This window comes from Ostrinia furnacalis, unplaced genomic scaffold (assembly GCF_004193835.3).
Source record: "Ostrinia furnacalis isolate ACB-3 unplaced genomic scaffold, ASM419383v2 OfSCF6234, whole genome shotgun sequence".
Taxonomy (NCBI): Eukaryota; Metazoa; Arthropoda; class Insecta; order Lepidoptera; family Crambidae; genus Ostrinia; species Ostrinia furnacalis.
Window position 1 is genome coordinate 427 of NW_021136473.1, and position 12,664 is coordinate 13,090.

General features: G+C 41.6%; 1 protein-coding gene across 1 annotated transcript; it reads left to right on the forward strand.

Annotated features, from left to right (window-relative positions):
* Window positions 1–375: 375 nt before the first annotated feature.
* Window positions 376–11,944, forward strand: LOC114362152 (dynein heavy chain 1, axonemal-like; the record flags this gene model as incomplete). Its single annotated transcript, XM_028317432.1, has 14 exons — window positions 376–474; window positions 1,247–1,390; window positions 2,115–2,295; window positions 2,933–3,093; window positions 6,522–6,621; window positions 7,250–7,448; window positions 7,517–7,633; window positions 7,693–7,818; window positions 7,878–8,003; window positions 8,072–8,181; window positions 9,338–9,515; window positions 10,323–10,455; window positions 10,685–10,773; window positions 11,806–11,944. Coding segments are annotated over 14 exons (1,902 nt in total), but the record flags the coding sequence as incomplete, so codon positions are not given.
* Window positions 11,945–12,664: the final 720 nt, after the last annotated feature.

Here is a 12,664-nt window from a genome sequence, read left to right on the forward strand (position 1 = left end):
GGACGTCCTATGGCTGAAATGATGATGATGATGAAGCCTAGGATGCGCCAAGTTACATCCACGAAGACGCGCCCCACCAATTTTTGGTCTCGGTCGCGCAGGGTGCGAGGAGTTTGATCCGAGCAATCCGAGCGTCATTATTGTAGTGTGCGTGTGCACTCATGGATCATTTAGCGTCGGTAACACTCAAACATTAGCGGAATAATGGTAGGGCGCGTCTTCATGGATGAAACGATCTATATCGAGGCATTTTATCGAGTTAACGCGATAAGTCATTTGTCGTCTAAAATCATCGATAAGATTTTTCTATAGAGCGCATCCTAACCTGTGTATAAAATTAAAAAACAAGAGCCTATGTTACAACAATTTTTGCAGGATTATGAAGTTCTGGATGCCTTCTTCATGCCATTAGAAAACGATGACTTCAAGGCTTTATGGGAAGCCATCGGATGGCCACTGTCCATAACAAAACAGGTTAGATGGTCTTCTGATGATTGTAAATTAATATGATTAGGATCTCGCTTATTACATTTTCCTGTTTATTTATTTATTTATTTATAGGTACAACAACAGAATACAATCTCAAACATTTTTATAGAATAACATTAGTTTTTTTGCATTCAAATTGAATTCCTATAAATGTTGCACACAATGTTTACATAGAATAGATACAATTAAAAGAAAGGGATATCGATGCAGAGATATTACAATTTAACCATCATTATGCACCTACCCACATCAATGCTAGGCTACAAAGTTAGGCTGTTTATAACCTTATGATATGAATATAAACTTTGATGAAATATATCCAAGCTTTTTACGTTTTTATTATAAATTCTGCACATCCGAAACAGAGGATCATTGAATGTTACATTATTAGTACAGTTATGTATATAGAACAGNGTGGCTTGTTTATTGGCTATGTTTTAACGCATGACTAAGCAGTGATTCAAGAAGTACCTTTTAGGCTGGTTTTAGTGTCACGCGGACTGTCAGTGGCGCGGATCGATCCGCACAGCCGATCTGTATGAACTGCTAGGGTTCCTCTGGACCGCATTACTCTAAAACGCTCCCTAGAAGTTCATACAGATTGGCTGTGCGGAGCGGGTCCAGCCTTAGTTATTCAATTTCCAGTCCACGAAGAGATACATAGGATTAATGATATATACTCAAATCTTGTATCATATTTGATTCACGTTTTTTCACATCACAACATACATAATGCTCGATTTGCAATGCTATCCAGGTGGACGTAACGACCGAGTTCCTGGAGGAAGAACAGGAGAAGTTCTGGAAGCTTCACCAGATAGACGAGCAGACTATGTTCGATAAGATCGACATGTACAGCGCACAGTGCATGGCCTTGACGCTGCAGAATGACTTCGCCAAGGTATGCATTGTGTATCATCGTTCGTTTCAGCCAAATAATGTCCACTGCTGGACAAAGGCCTCCTCCAAGGTTTGCGAGACTTACATTTTTTAAAGTAAAATCGACAAAATATCTGAAGGCACATTTTTGTTGCAAAATAGCACCTATTTCAACTAAATAGGATTTATTTATTTATTTATTTATACTATAATGTTTATCTAGATGTGCTATGATGTCTGTACATTGTAGGTACAATCAATGAAAGTGCAAACTATTGTGTTCGCAAAACTTTAGCGGAGGGCTAAAGTTTTCATAACAACCGGATTTGCGCTGCTTGCATCCATTACTTTCCGAGACCTTTACAACATGGTCGTTACACCGAGCGGCTCCTACCCTATCCACGAAAAATACTGTAAGGGCGCTTGAAAAAGTTCTGCAGTGGCGCCACTGTGGCGCGCTTGTCGCATCATTACTAGTGTCCAATGACAGTTAACTTTCCCCCGGGACAAAGTTGACCTTCCCTGGTTGGGTATTGGCGGTCAAGCTGTAGACCCTGGCTACACAGGTGTTGCAGCGGTGGGAACGGGAGCTGGGAATAGTCCCGTTTAGTGTTCATACAATATCTGTAGCGCCACTACCGTGACATACGCGAATGGTAGTGACGCTGCAACTGCGCCACGGCAGCGCTTCCTCACGCTTCTAATTTGAAGGCACCTATATGTATTTATGTTCCGTTTCTTTGCAGGTCCATGAGATAGCCAACGACATTAAGAAGGCGTGGAAAGGGATGAAGGATTCTCAGGAATGGGGCCGTATCTTAAATCAGCGTCAGAAGCTGTTCGGGCAGCCCGTGATACCGTTTACGGATCTCAACCGCCTGGTGAAGGAGTTCGAACCGTACAGGAACCTTTGGGTCACGGCTTCAGGTAAGAATCAAATATTTTGTGGCATTGAAGTGAATAGAGTGGTTAATTCTATCATTCGGTTCGAACTGTCAAACGCGATTCGCCTACCCCCATTGAACATTGGATTAAAATGTAATTTCCATACTAAATGACAACTTAAGCCAGAGTTCAACTAAGGTGTAACTTGTATTAATAAGGGCTAGTGTATAGATTTTTTGTGCACGACTTCAGGCCTGAAACTTGCTTTTTTGTTACAATAAAGTGAATAGAACACTTGACACTACAATTGATTGAATTGTCGTACTTTTTATGAGCTGTCAAAACTGGATTCAATCATTGTAGGGCAGACTTTCAAAGCCACCAATCATCTAATAAAATGTACTCCATTATCTAAATATATAAAAGGAGAAACTGACTGACTGACTGACAGATCAACGCACAGCCTAAACGGCTAAACGTAGGCACTTGAAATTTGGAAGGGACGTAGCTTAGGTACCGTAGAGGTGCACTAAGAAAGGAATTCCCGAAATTCCCACGAGAACGGGAATTAGCGACAAAAACGGGATTCACGCGTACGTAGTCGCGAGCGGCCGCTAGTGCGCTATATCTCTGATTGACGTATAATCAGCTAAGCAAATAAACTTATATTTGTGTGCAGATTTCCTGAAAGCGCGCGAAGTGTGGTTCGACAACCCGCTGATGTATGTAGACGCGGACTCAATCGAGCCTCTCATCAACGAATACTACAAGACGATCGTCAAGTGCGTGCGCACATTCGCAGACATGCCCAAAGTGCAGCAAGTAGCCACCACTATACGGGTGAGTGGACCAGTGGCGGACTAACAGAGGGGCCCCAAAATGCTTCCGCATACTCCTAATCAAATCGTAAATAAGATTAAAGCCCGCCACAGACTTAGCTATAATATATTAATATTTTTATAGCACACCATATAGTCACAGAAATATATTTATAGCTGAGTGTGTGGTCTCTCGAAAATTAGTATAGAAAATGTATAGTAATATGCCTAGCTATAAAAATATTAATATATATTATAGCTAAGTCTGTGACGGGCTTAAAAATGTGCTTAGTAGTTAGTACCTACACAATTTCATCAAGATCAAAACACTACAGCCATCTAGAAGTTTACGCGGTATTAATAATATAATATAATAATAATAAATAATTTATTTCAGACTTTCATCCATAGTTTGTTAGTAGGGATTAGTAACAATTTTTCCTTATATTATGTACTTAATGTTTACTTTGCTGAACGCGTCCAATATGCTGGGGAATTCCCAACTCTGTGTACGGGATAGGCGCACTGTGCGCAAGTGCACGCCCCAAGATGATTTCAAGGTGATTGTTGATAGTACCACAGAATAATAATAAGTACTACGTATAGAAGTTTTACCAAACTGCGGAAAATGGCGGAGGAAATACATGATTTAGCATGAATTATCATGAATAATATTAACTACTTATTTACCTCTCAGTGTCTTGAGGCAACTTAAAAAAGTACATTCTGTGTTTTTATTATTATTTAGGCAGTTAAATACTGCACAGTATTTAGTACATTTAGTACACCATTTTCTTTATTTTCTTCCATCATACACAAGAATACGCGTGCGTGAGTCAATGTTCGCTCGTATGTGAGGCCTTGTGGAATAGTATCCTGTAGGTGGGCCATCGTGCGTGTTTTCGGCCATTCTCAGATGACCTAGTTTTTGCGTGTCCGGGCTGATAAATCGTTAAAAATGACAAATTAGAGACATGCAAGTATTTTTATATGTTACTTAACAACCCTATCCAGTTGTGCATTAAATCATAGGCCTCTATTTTAAGTATTTGTGACTAAATTAATTTCATGAACCTCTGTTCTCTAATTACCGTTACGCGTCCGCACACCGACTTAATGTTAAAAGTTGGCTGTAATTTTTATGTCGTAAAGATTTGGTTTACTCCATTTAACATTTTAAAGAGTATAAAAGATTGTCTTAAACATAGCAAAATATCTATTCAATAGAACCATTCTGTAAATAATTAGAATTAAAAAACTGCTTGTCCGAGCGAAAATCCTAATTCCCGTGACGTTTTTTGTTTTTGGGCACACAAGCCTAAATAATAATATTTGACACATCATTTACGCGCGCGGCGCGAGCCCTTAGTTAGTTCTATGACCTGTAAGCAAGTAGACGTCTATTGCGTTGGCGTACCGTCGATGAATTGCGTAAGAGTATAATTACCATATCTTTGGTTTTCAATTTTTCTATTTACCATGTCCTTATTTTTAAACTAGATTTTTGAAGGTAGTTCCCCGTTGTTGATTTAAATAGAATCAGCACTTTGGCCTCCATACGTTATAGTAGGACAGTATTTGCATACCCTGCAGATTTTGGAAATTTTGAAGAAAAACTATCGTTTTCTAATTTCCATGTACTAATTACCATATATTTATAATCACCGTTGTATGAAGTTATTACCTACAAATTGCACTCACGATTGAATAAGTATGATTATAAAATACCTAGACTTTCGCATAACAACTTTACGGATTTTTCTTCCAATCTAACATCAACATTTTGAAAAGCTTTCGTTAGAGTTACCTTGAAATAGATTCGATTTCATGACGAATGTTCAGCTTCAGTTGCTGCATGGTTGTTGGATTTTAGAGGTAAGGTAACCCCTAAGGTAACCCCACAAAAAGAAGTTAGCTGGAGTGAAATCGGGGCTTCCTGATGGCCAGGAGATGTCACCCCTGCGTGAAACATGTCTCGTACAAGATATAATTTTTTTACTATTAATATCATTGATATTAACATGTTAAATCATTAATTAATTCTAATATAATACCATTAAAATCTATCCTTGCCCTAAGAAGATGAGATTGTCCAACAGTAACATTTACCTGGCGTGATCATATTAAGAACATTTTGTTCTTGTGGAAACAAATGAACAGACAATGGGCCTTTTCAAGACGAGAGTGTTTAGGCACTTTGTACCATCCTAGACTGCATCCTACCTGCTTTGTTATGCATGCATAGAAAAAAACTTCGTGATATGCAATGGATACCGGGCAGAAGAAGCTTGGAGAACAAACTAAATACAAATACATACTAAGACCCATGTAGACATATGGCATCGACCGGTTTACAAAGTCCACTTAAGTGATACCAAACGTCAAAGAGGATGTAGAAAATTCCTGTAAAGCTTACAAACAAAGACTAGACCGTCATGAAATCTATTTGCTGCATCCCTTCTAAATTCTGAGAATTCTGCATTCAGGCTCAGGAGAAAGCGAATAGCATTAATCTGAAAACTTATTGTAAAAGAATCGTGGTGACAAAATATGCAGAGCTGGAACTGTCATTATTACAAATTCAATTTTATCTGATAATGGGTGATGGCTGATCACAGATAGATTAAAAAGGGGAAAAAACACTAATATCGTTAATACATTTTTCGATATATGCATATCCGAAAAGTCAAATTTGTGAGACCTCCTGATCCATTATGCTAAATGCTCTCATTTGTGACACATAGCCCCTTATTGCTGAAATTAAGTGTTCCTGTTATAGCCTCGATTCTTTCAGTATACTGAAAATATCATGATACAATAAATAATAGAAATTAGTGTTTTTCTTTTTGCAAAGGGTTATTATGAGTACCTACAGCCTTTTATATGACGCTATATATTTGTGTACAAATTTATCAATGGAAGATGTTGTTTTTTTTGCTATTTTACATATATTTTCTAATTACCGTTAGATTAAGTATTAGCCTTATCTAATTACCGTGACCATAAAATTTTTGGGTCTCATTTACGCAAAAACCGCTTTGAATAATTTGACGCCTTTACGACTGTTAAATTCGTAATTTTCATGTGTTTTATATTTAAATGCGTTTTAGTCAATTAAGCCAAATTTCAAAAATAATATGGTAATTAGGCTGAGAACACCTAATCGTGAGAATGACCGTTTTGTTTTCGATGTAAAATCGCGGAGATGAACAGGCCTGATAGTACTAACTCATGAGCTCAAAAAAAAAATCAAAAATCAAAAACATTTATTCAGTTTAGACCATAAGTGGCATTTATGAACGTCAAAATATTGTAAATAATAAAATAGAAAAGGTAGCCCTTATGGGGAACTTTACATGTCTCCTTATCTTTTGGGCCCTATCACCCTATGATACTAATCTAGATAGATCTAGATATTTTTATTAATATATTTTTGTTTTTTAATTACAGGATGACATCGACGAATTCAGACCTCTAATACCTGTCATTCAAGCGGTCAGAAATCCGGGTATGAAGGAGCGACATTGGAATGAGTTCATGGAGAAAGCTGGTAAGAAACTTTCATTTACAGTAGATACGTCAACGTATGCTACGTAGTTACGGCAGATTAGCATGGGAGCAACCACAATCTTCCCATGAATGTCGTAAGAGGCGATTAAGCCTAGGCGCAGACCATAGATTTTTAGTTGGCCGATAGTTGGGTCGGGCTTTTGATCAGTATGAAGATGTATGAAAGTGCGCACATTACACCGATTTGGTATCGGCCGATTCTTCATACAAATTAGAATCGGGTCCAACTATCGGCCAAGTAAAACTCGGTGGTCTGCGCCTAGGATAAAAGATAAACATTTAGGCCTTTATAATTTGCTTGAATATTTTTCTCTTAGCCAGTGTGGGGAGTGTATGCTAAATCCTTTATTTGCCTCTTATAAATTAGAGACGGTGGAAGAACTAAGGACGGACCTTCTGCAGTGGAGATTAAGGTCTAGTTCAACAACGCGCGATAACCGCTTGGTTTTCATTGTCGAGGGACTGAAGCGGTAATCTTGCGGTTAATTGCAAGTGTACGAGAAGTGAGAACTACCCAGATATTGCTCGATATCGCTGTGTCTGAACCAGGCCTAAAAGTCTTGTTGATTATGAATATTAGTGATGGGTATACCTCTTACTTTCTCCAGGTATAACCGTGACGATGAACGAGAAGCAAACCTTCACGATGTGTCTGAAGCAAGGCATGGCTGCCCACGGCGAGCTGATCGCCGAGATTGGGGAACTGGCCAGTAAAGAATATGTCATCGAGCAGTCCCTGGACAAGATGCAGGGCGACTGGGCCAACAAGGCTATGGAGATCGCGCCCTACAAGAACACTGGTGAGTGGTGACAGCTGACGTCACGTGCGTCTTAAGGCTATTGAGTGGTGACAGCTGATGTCACAGTGTCTCCAGCGAGGCATGCGAGCTGGCCAGCAAGGAATACGTCATCGAGCAGTCCCTGGACAAGATGCAGGGCGACTGGGCCAACAAGGCCATGGAGATCGCGCCCTACAAGAACACTGGTGAGTGGTGACAGTTGACGTCACGTGTGTCTTAAGGCCATTGAGTGGTGACAGCTGATGTCACAGTGTCTCCAGCGAGGCATGCGAACTGGCCAGCAAGGAATACGTCATCGAGCAGTCCCTGGACAAGATGCAGGGCGACTGGGCTAACAAGGCCATGGAGATCGCGCCCTACAAGAACACTGGTGAGTGGTGACAGCTGACGTCACGTGTGTCTTAAGGCCATTGAGTGGTGACAGCTGACGTCACAGTGTCTCCAGCGAGGCATGCGAGCTGGCCAGCAAGGAATATGTCATCGAGCAGTCCCTGGACAAGATGCAGGGTGACTGGGCTAACAAGGCTATGGAGATCGCGCCCTATAAGAACACTGGTGAGTGGTGACCGCTGACGTCACGTGTGTCTTAAGGCCATTGAGTTGTGACAGCTGACGTCACAGTGTCTCCAGCGAGGCATGCGAGCTGGCCAGCAATGAATACGTCATCGAGCAGTCTCTGGACAAGATGCAGGGCGACTGGGCCAACAAGGCCATGGAGATCGCGCCCTACAAGAACACTGGTGAGTGGTGACAGTTGACGTCAAGAGTGTCTTAAGGTCATGGATATCGCGCCCTATAAGAAAACCTGGTGAGTGGTGACAGCTGACGTCAAGAGTGTCTTAAGGCCATGGAGATCGCGCCCTACAAGAAAACTGGTGAGTGGTGACAGTTGACGTCACGTGTGTCTTAAGGCCATTGAGTGGTGACAGCTGATGTCACAGTGTCTCCAGCGAGGTGAGTGGTGACAGCTGACGTCACGTGTGTCTTAAGGCCATTGAGTGGTGACAGCTGACGTCACGTGTGTCTTAAGGCCATGGAGATCACGCCCTACAAGAACATTGGTGAGTGGTGACAGCTGACGTCACGTGTGTCTTAAGGCCATTGAGTGGTGACAGCTGACGTCACGTGTGTCTTAAGGCCATGGAGATCACGCCCTACAAGAACATTGGTGAGTGGTGACAGCTGACGTCACGTGTGTCTTAAGGCCATGGAGATTGCGCCCTACAAGAACACTGGTGAGTGTACCTTTCAGGGCTGAAATTGCGCGAGCCCACACACAAAGCAGGTGCCCGCATGAACGCTGCTTTGTATTATAGATTAGCGTATTATAGATCTTAGCAACCAGTTGCTAAAGTCCGGTCGCCGAGCACATGGAATTTCGTACAATTAACCCAAGCTACCCATCCTTATCGCACACTCACTGCGGCCGCCCGTCGCACGACAGTCGCGACAGCAATATAATTACGCGCGAGCGATGGACGTCCTATGGCTGAAATGATGATGATGATAAGGATGGATAGCTAGGGGTCATTGTACGAAATTCTATCTGCTCGGCAACCGGACTTTAGTTGTACAATAGCAACGTGATTTCCACACCAGCTAATGACATCGCAGCGTTTAATTAAAGCGCACACGTACGGGTGACTTGTCGCCGTGACAGTATGTCACTCGCGACTTAATACTTGCGAGACACCACCGATGGTGGCCACTCGCTACTAATAGCAGGATAATTTTACAACATTGTTGCTCCACAAACCTTAGCCTGGGTTGCACCATCTTACTTTAACTTTAACAAACGTCAAAAATCTGTCAAACTCCATACAAAAACACCGGTTATTGTCAAAGTTAGGTGGTGCAACTCAGCCTTAATTTATTCAAAACATTCTCCCCACACAGGTACATTCATAATGAAGATAGCAGACGAGACACTCCAGCTATTAGACGAGCATCTTCTGGCCACGCAGCAGCTTGGCTTCAGTCCCTTCAAGGCAGCCTTCGAACTGCGCATCACAGAGTGGGACGAAAAACTACGTTTGACGCAAAAAGTCGTGGACGAGTGGATCGAGTGCCAGAAGTGAGTCCTTTTCTTCTTTATAGATGGATGATCTGCCGCGCGATATTTCAGGTTTGAGGACAGAGAGCACCTTTAGAAATTACAGTAAAGGTTTGAGCAGACCAGTGGCGGCCATATTAGCATGACACACCGGACGCAGGGCGGTAGCAGCGCGTTGAAAGCGGTTTTCGAATATTTAAATTTTTGACACCCGCCCGCGTTGCAACTGCTTTGAAACTGCGCTGCTTTCAGTGTGCCTCAGCCGCGCTGCAACTGACCCGCACCTTTGGTCTGTGGAAGCCTTAAAAGGTTGGTCCTACTGCTTGGTGATGACGCTTTATTTGAGACTATCAGTCGACGCCATAATGAGGGCTATCGTTTTAGCGCTCACCAGTTAGCGCCACTGTAGAGTAAGGTCCTGTCACTTGCTAGTAGCGAAGACAGTGGCACCAACTGGTGAGCGCGAAAGTGGTAGGAGGACTATCGCATTTGCACTCGTCAAGATGGCGCCACTGTAGAGTAAGGTCCTGTCAATCGCCAGGGGTGCCAACTGTTAAGTATAAAAACGATAGCCCTCATTAGCAAGTAAGATTCTGTCCCTTGGCTTTTAACGGGCTTGGTCTGGTGTTCGCATCCAAACATGTAGCAATTCGCAAGTAAAAAGTTCTTCACACTAGAATCATATCTATTTATTTTGATTTGCAATGGTCTATGTGTGATGTATTCCCATTCTATAGTAGGTACCTACTCGTACTACTTTACTCAGCTTGCGAAAAGATGGTGCTGTAAGTAACACCCAACGGTATTCACCATACGTTTCACATCCAGGGAATGGATGTACCTGGAGCCTATTTTCACGTCAGAAGACATCTCACGCCAACTGCCACTTGAAGCCAAGAAATACGGCACCATGGAGAGGATATGGCGACGGATAATGGGCACTGCTGCTGCTTGCCCTAAGGTCGGTTATTGAATGAGCTTCATTTTAGTTCCTATCAGTTCCCCGTAAGATATGATTAAGTCACAGACTTAATTTGATGTGCATATTTCGTGATTACTTAACTGGGCAAAATGTATAATGGTTCACACTTTTTTTATCGTATTTTCCTGTGTTGTGGTTCTAAAACAATTTTAGTTTTAAATTACAGAATCGTCTTGATGTAGTTTATTGCATAATGAATTTGTTCCAGTTAATGTTGATCTGCCCGGACAGCCGGCTTCTAGACAGTTTGGTTGAAGCGCGACATCTGCTGGCAGTGGTAGCGAGAGGATTGGCGGAGTGAGTTCGAAGTTTATCAGCCTTTATGTTTGCCTTAGATTAGATATAGGAGTCTACTTGTTAAGCTTACTGAATGTAGTTAAAAAGCTGGACGGCTAACGGATGTATCAAATGGACCAAAAACTAAATTTGCCGCCCTAGGCTTTAGCCTACTCAGCCTGCTGGTAAATCCGCCACTGGGCTCTGGGTTATATTTATTTTCAATAGCTATGAATACAGGAAACTTCTAGGTTCCTAGCAGAGTAAAACAGGACCACTATAAAAGTAAAACTGGATATAAAAGGGGAGATTAAAAGCGAATATCAAACTTCCCAACCCGTCTGGCCAACGTGGGGAGTAAAGCCCAAATCATCCATTTGCTTCTGGTAAATTAGAGAGGGTCGTGCTTCCTGCCGTGGAGACTAATATAATAATAAATGACCTGATAATGATCACAGAAGTTTCATATATACTATTTTCCAGCGTTAGGCCCAGAACACACGGTGAAACGCAATTGCAACGAAACTGCAACTTCTAGTCAGTTCAAACCGGTTTCAAACTGGTCGCGTCATGTGTGGTCACTCAACGGAATCTATGGCAGAAACTTAGATGCAACTCAAAAGTAACTAGAAGTTGCAGTTTCGTTGCAATTGCGTTTCACCGTGTGTTCTGGGCCGTAGAGTCACATTTCGGCAATTCGTGAGTTCAATTTTCACCTTAGGTTTTTCAAGTTATTTAAAACTAGCTTTCCGCCCGCGGCTTCGCCCGCGTGGAATTTTGTCTGTCACAGAAAAACTTTATCGCGCGCGTCCCTGTTTCAAAAACCGGGATAAAAACTATCCTATGTTCTTTCCCGGGACTCAAACTATCTCTATGCCAAATTTCATCAAAATCGGTTGCGAGGTTTAAGCGGGAAAGCGTAACAGACAGACAGACAGACAGACAGACAGACAGACAGACAGAGTTACTTTCGCATTTATAATATTAGTTGGGATACACAAGTTTCATTATACGAAACCACCATACAGAATAAATGTCTTCTATTATAACCAGGTACATGGAATTAAAACGGCTGCGTTTCCCTCGTTTCTTCTTCCTGAGCGACGACGAGCTGCTCGAAATACTGTCTCAGTCGCGCAACCCGCGCGCGGTGCAGCCGCATCTTAGGAAGTGCTTCGAGAATATTGCCAAGGTCAGAGATAAAATAGGATCTTGTAAGATTTGACCATAGAGATATACACCACTACATTTTTATCACCGAAAAAAAAATCTGGGTAATGAGTTATTGATACTGATCCTATTAATGCAAAAAAAAGTTAAATAAAGTTACTCAAAATTTCATCCCAAAATTGGTAATTTATGGACACACGCGTCGCTAGAACTATTTACGTAAGATTTACACTTATTAGAACTCAAAATTACTTGAAATGTTGCATTACAATGGTCTAAGTAAGTAATAATAACACTAATTCAATTTTTCACACATTTCTACATAACCTGTTAAAATTTTTTCGGTGATAAAAATGTAGTGGTGTATATAGATGTCAACTGCCGCCAGAATCACCGGACCGAAGCAGTGTGAACGAGTTTGTCCGTCATCGGTCAAGTACTCCCTTCGTGTCATGCGGCTCGCATATTTTGATGAAAGTAGACTGACTTGACTTTCTTGTGGGATCCGGCATCAGCGTAATGTGAACACTGTCCGGCATCCGGTTCCCGGAAAATTTGCCGGTCCGGCGTAGTGGGAACCGGGCCATCTTACATCATTTATACTATTCTATTGTAATTGTTGGAGCTTAGGATTATAGTTTGTAGATTCTTGAAAATAGGGGCCTTTTCAATAAGAAGCCATTCTTCGGTGAACATTGGAGTTTACTTAGGTTTAAACAATATTATAGGTACATTACAAAAA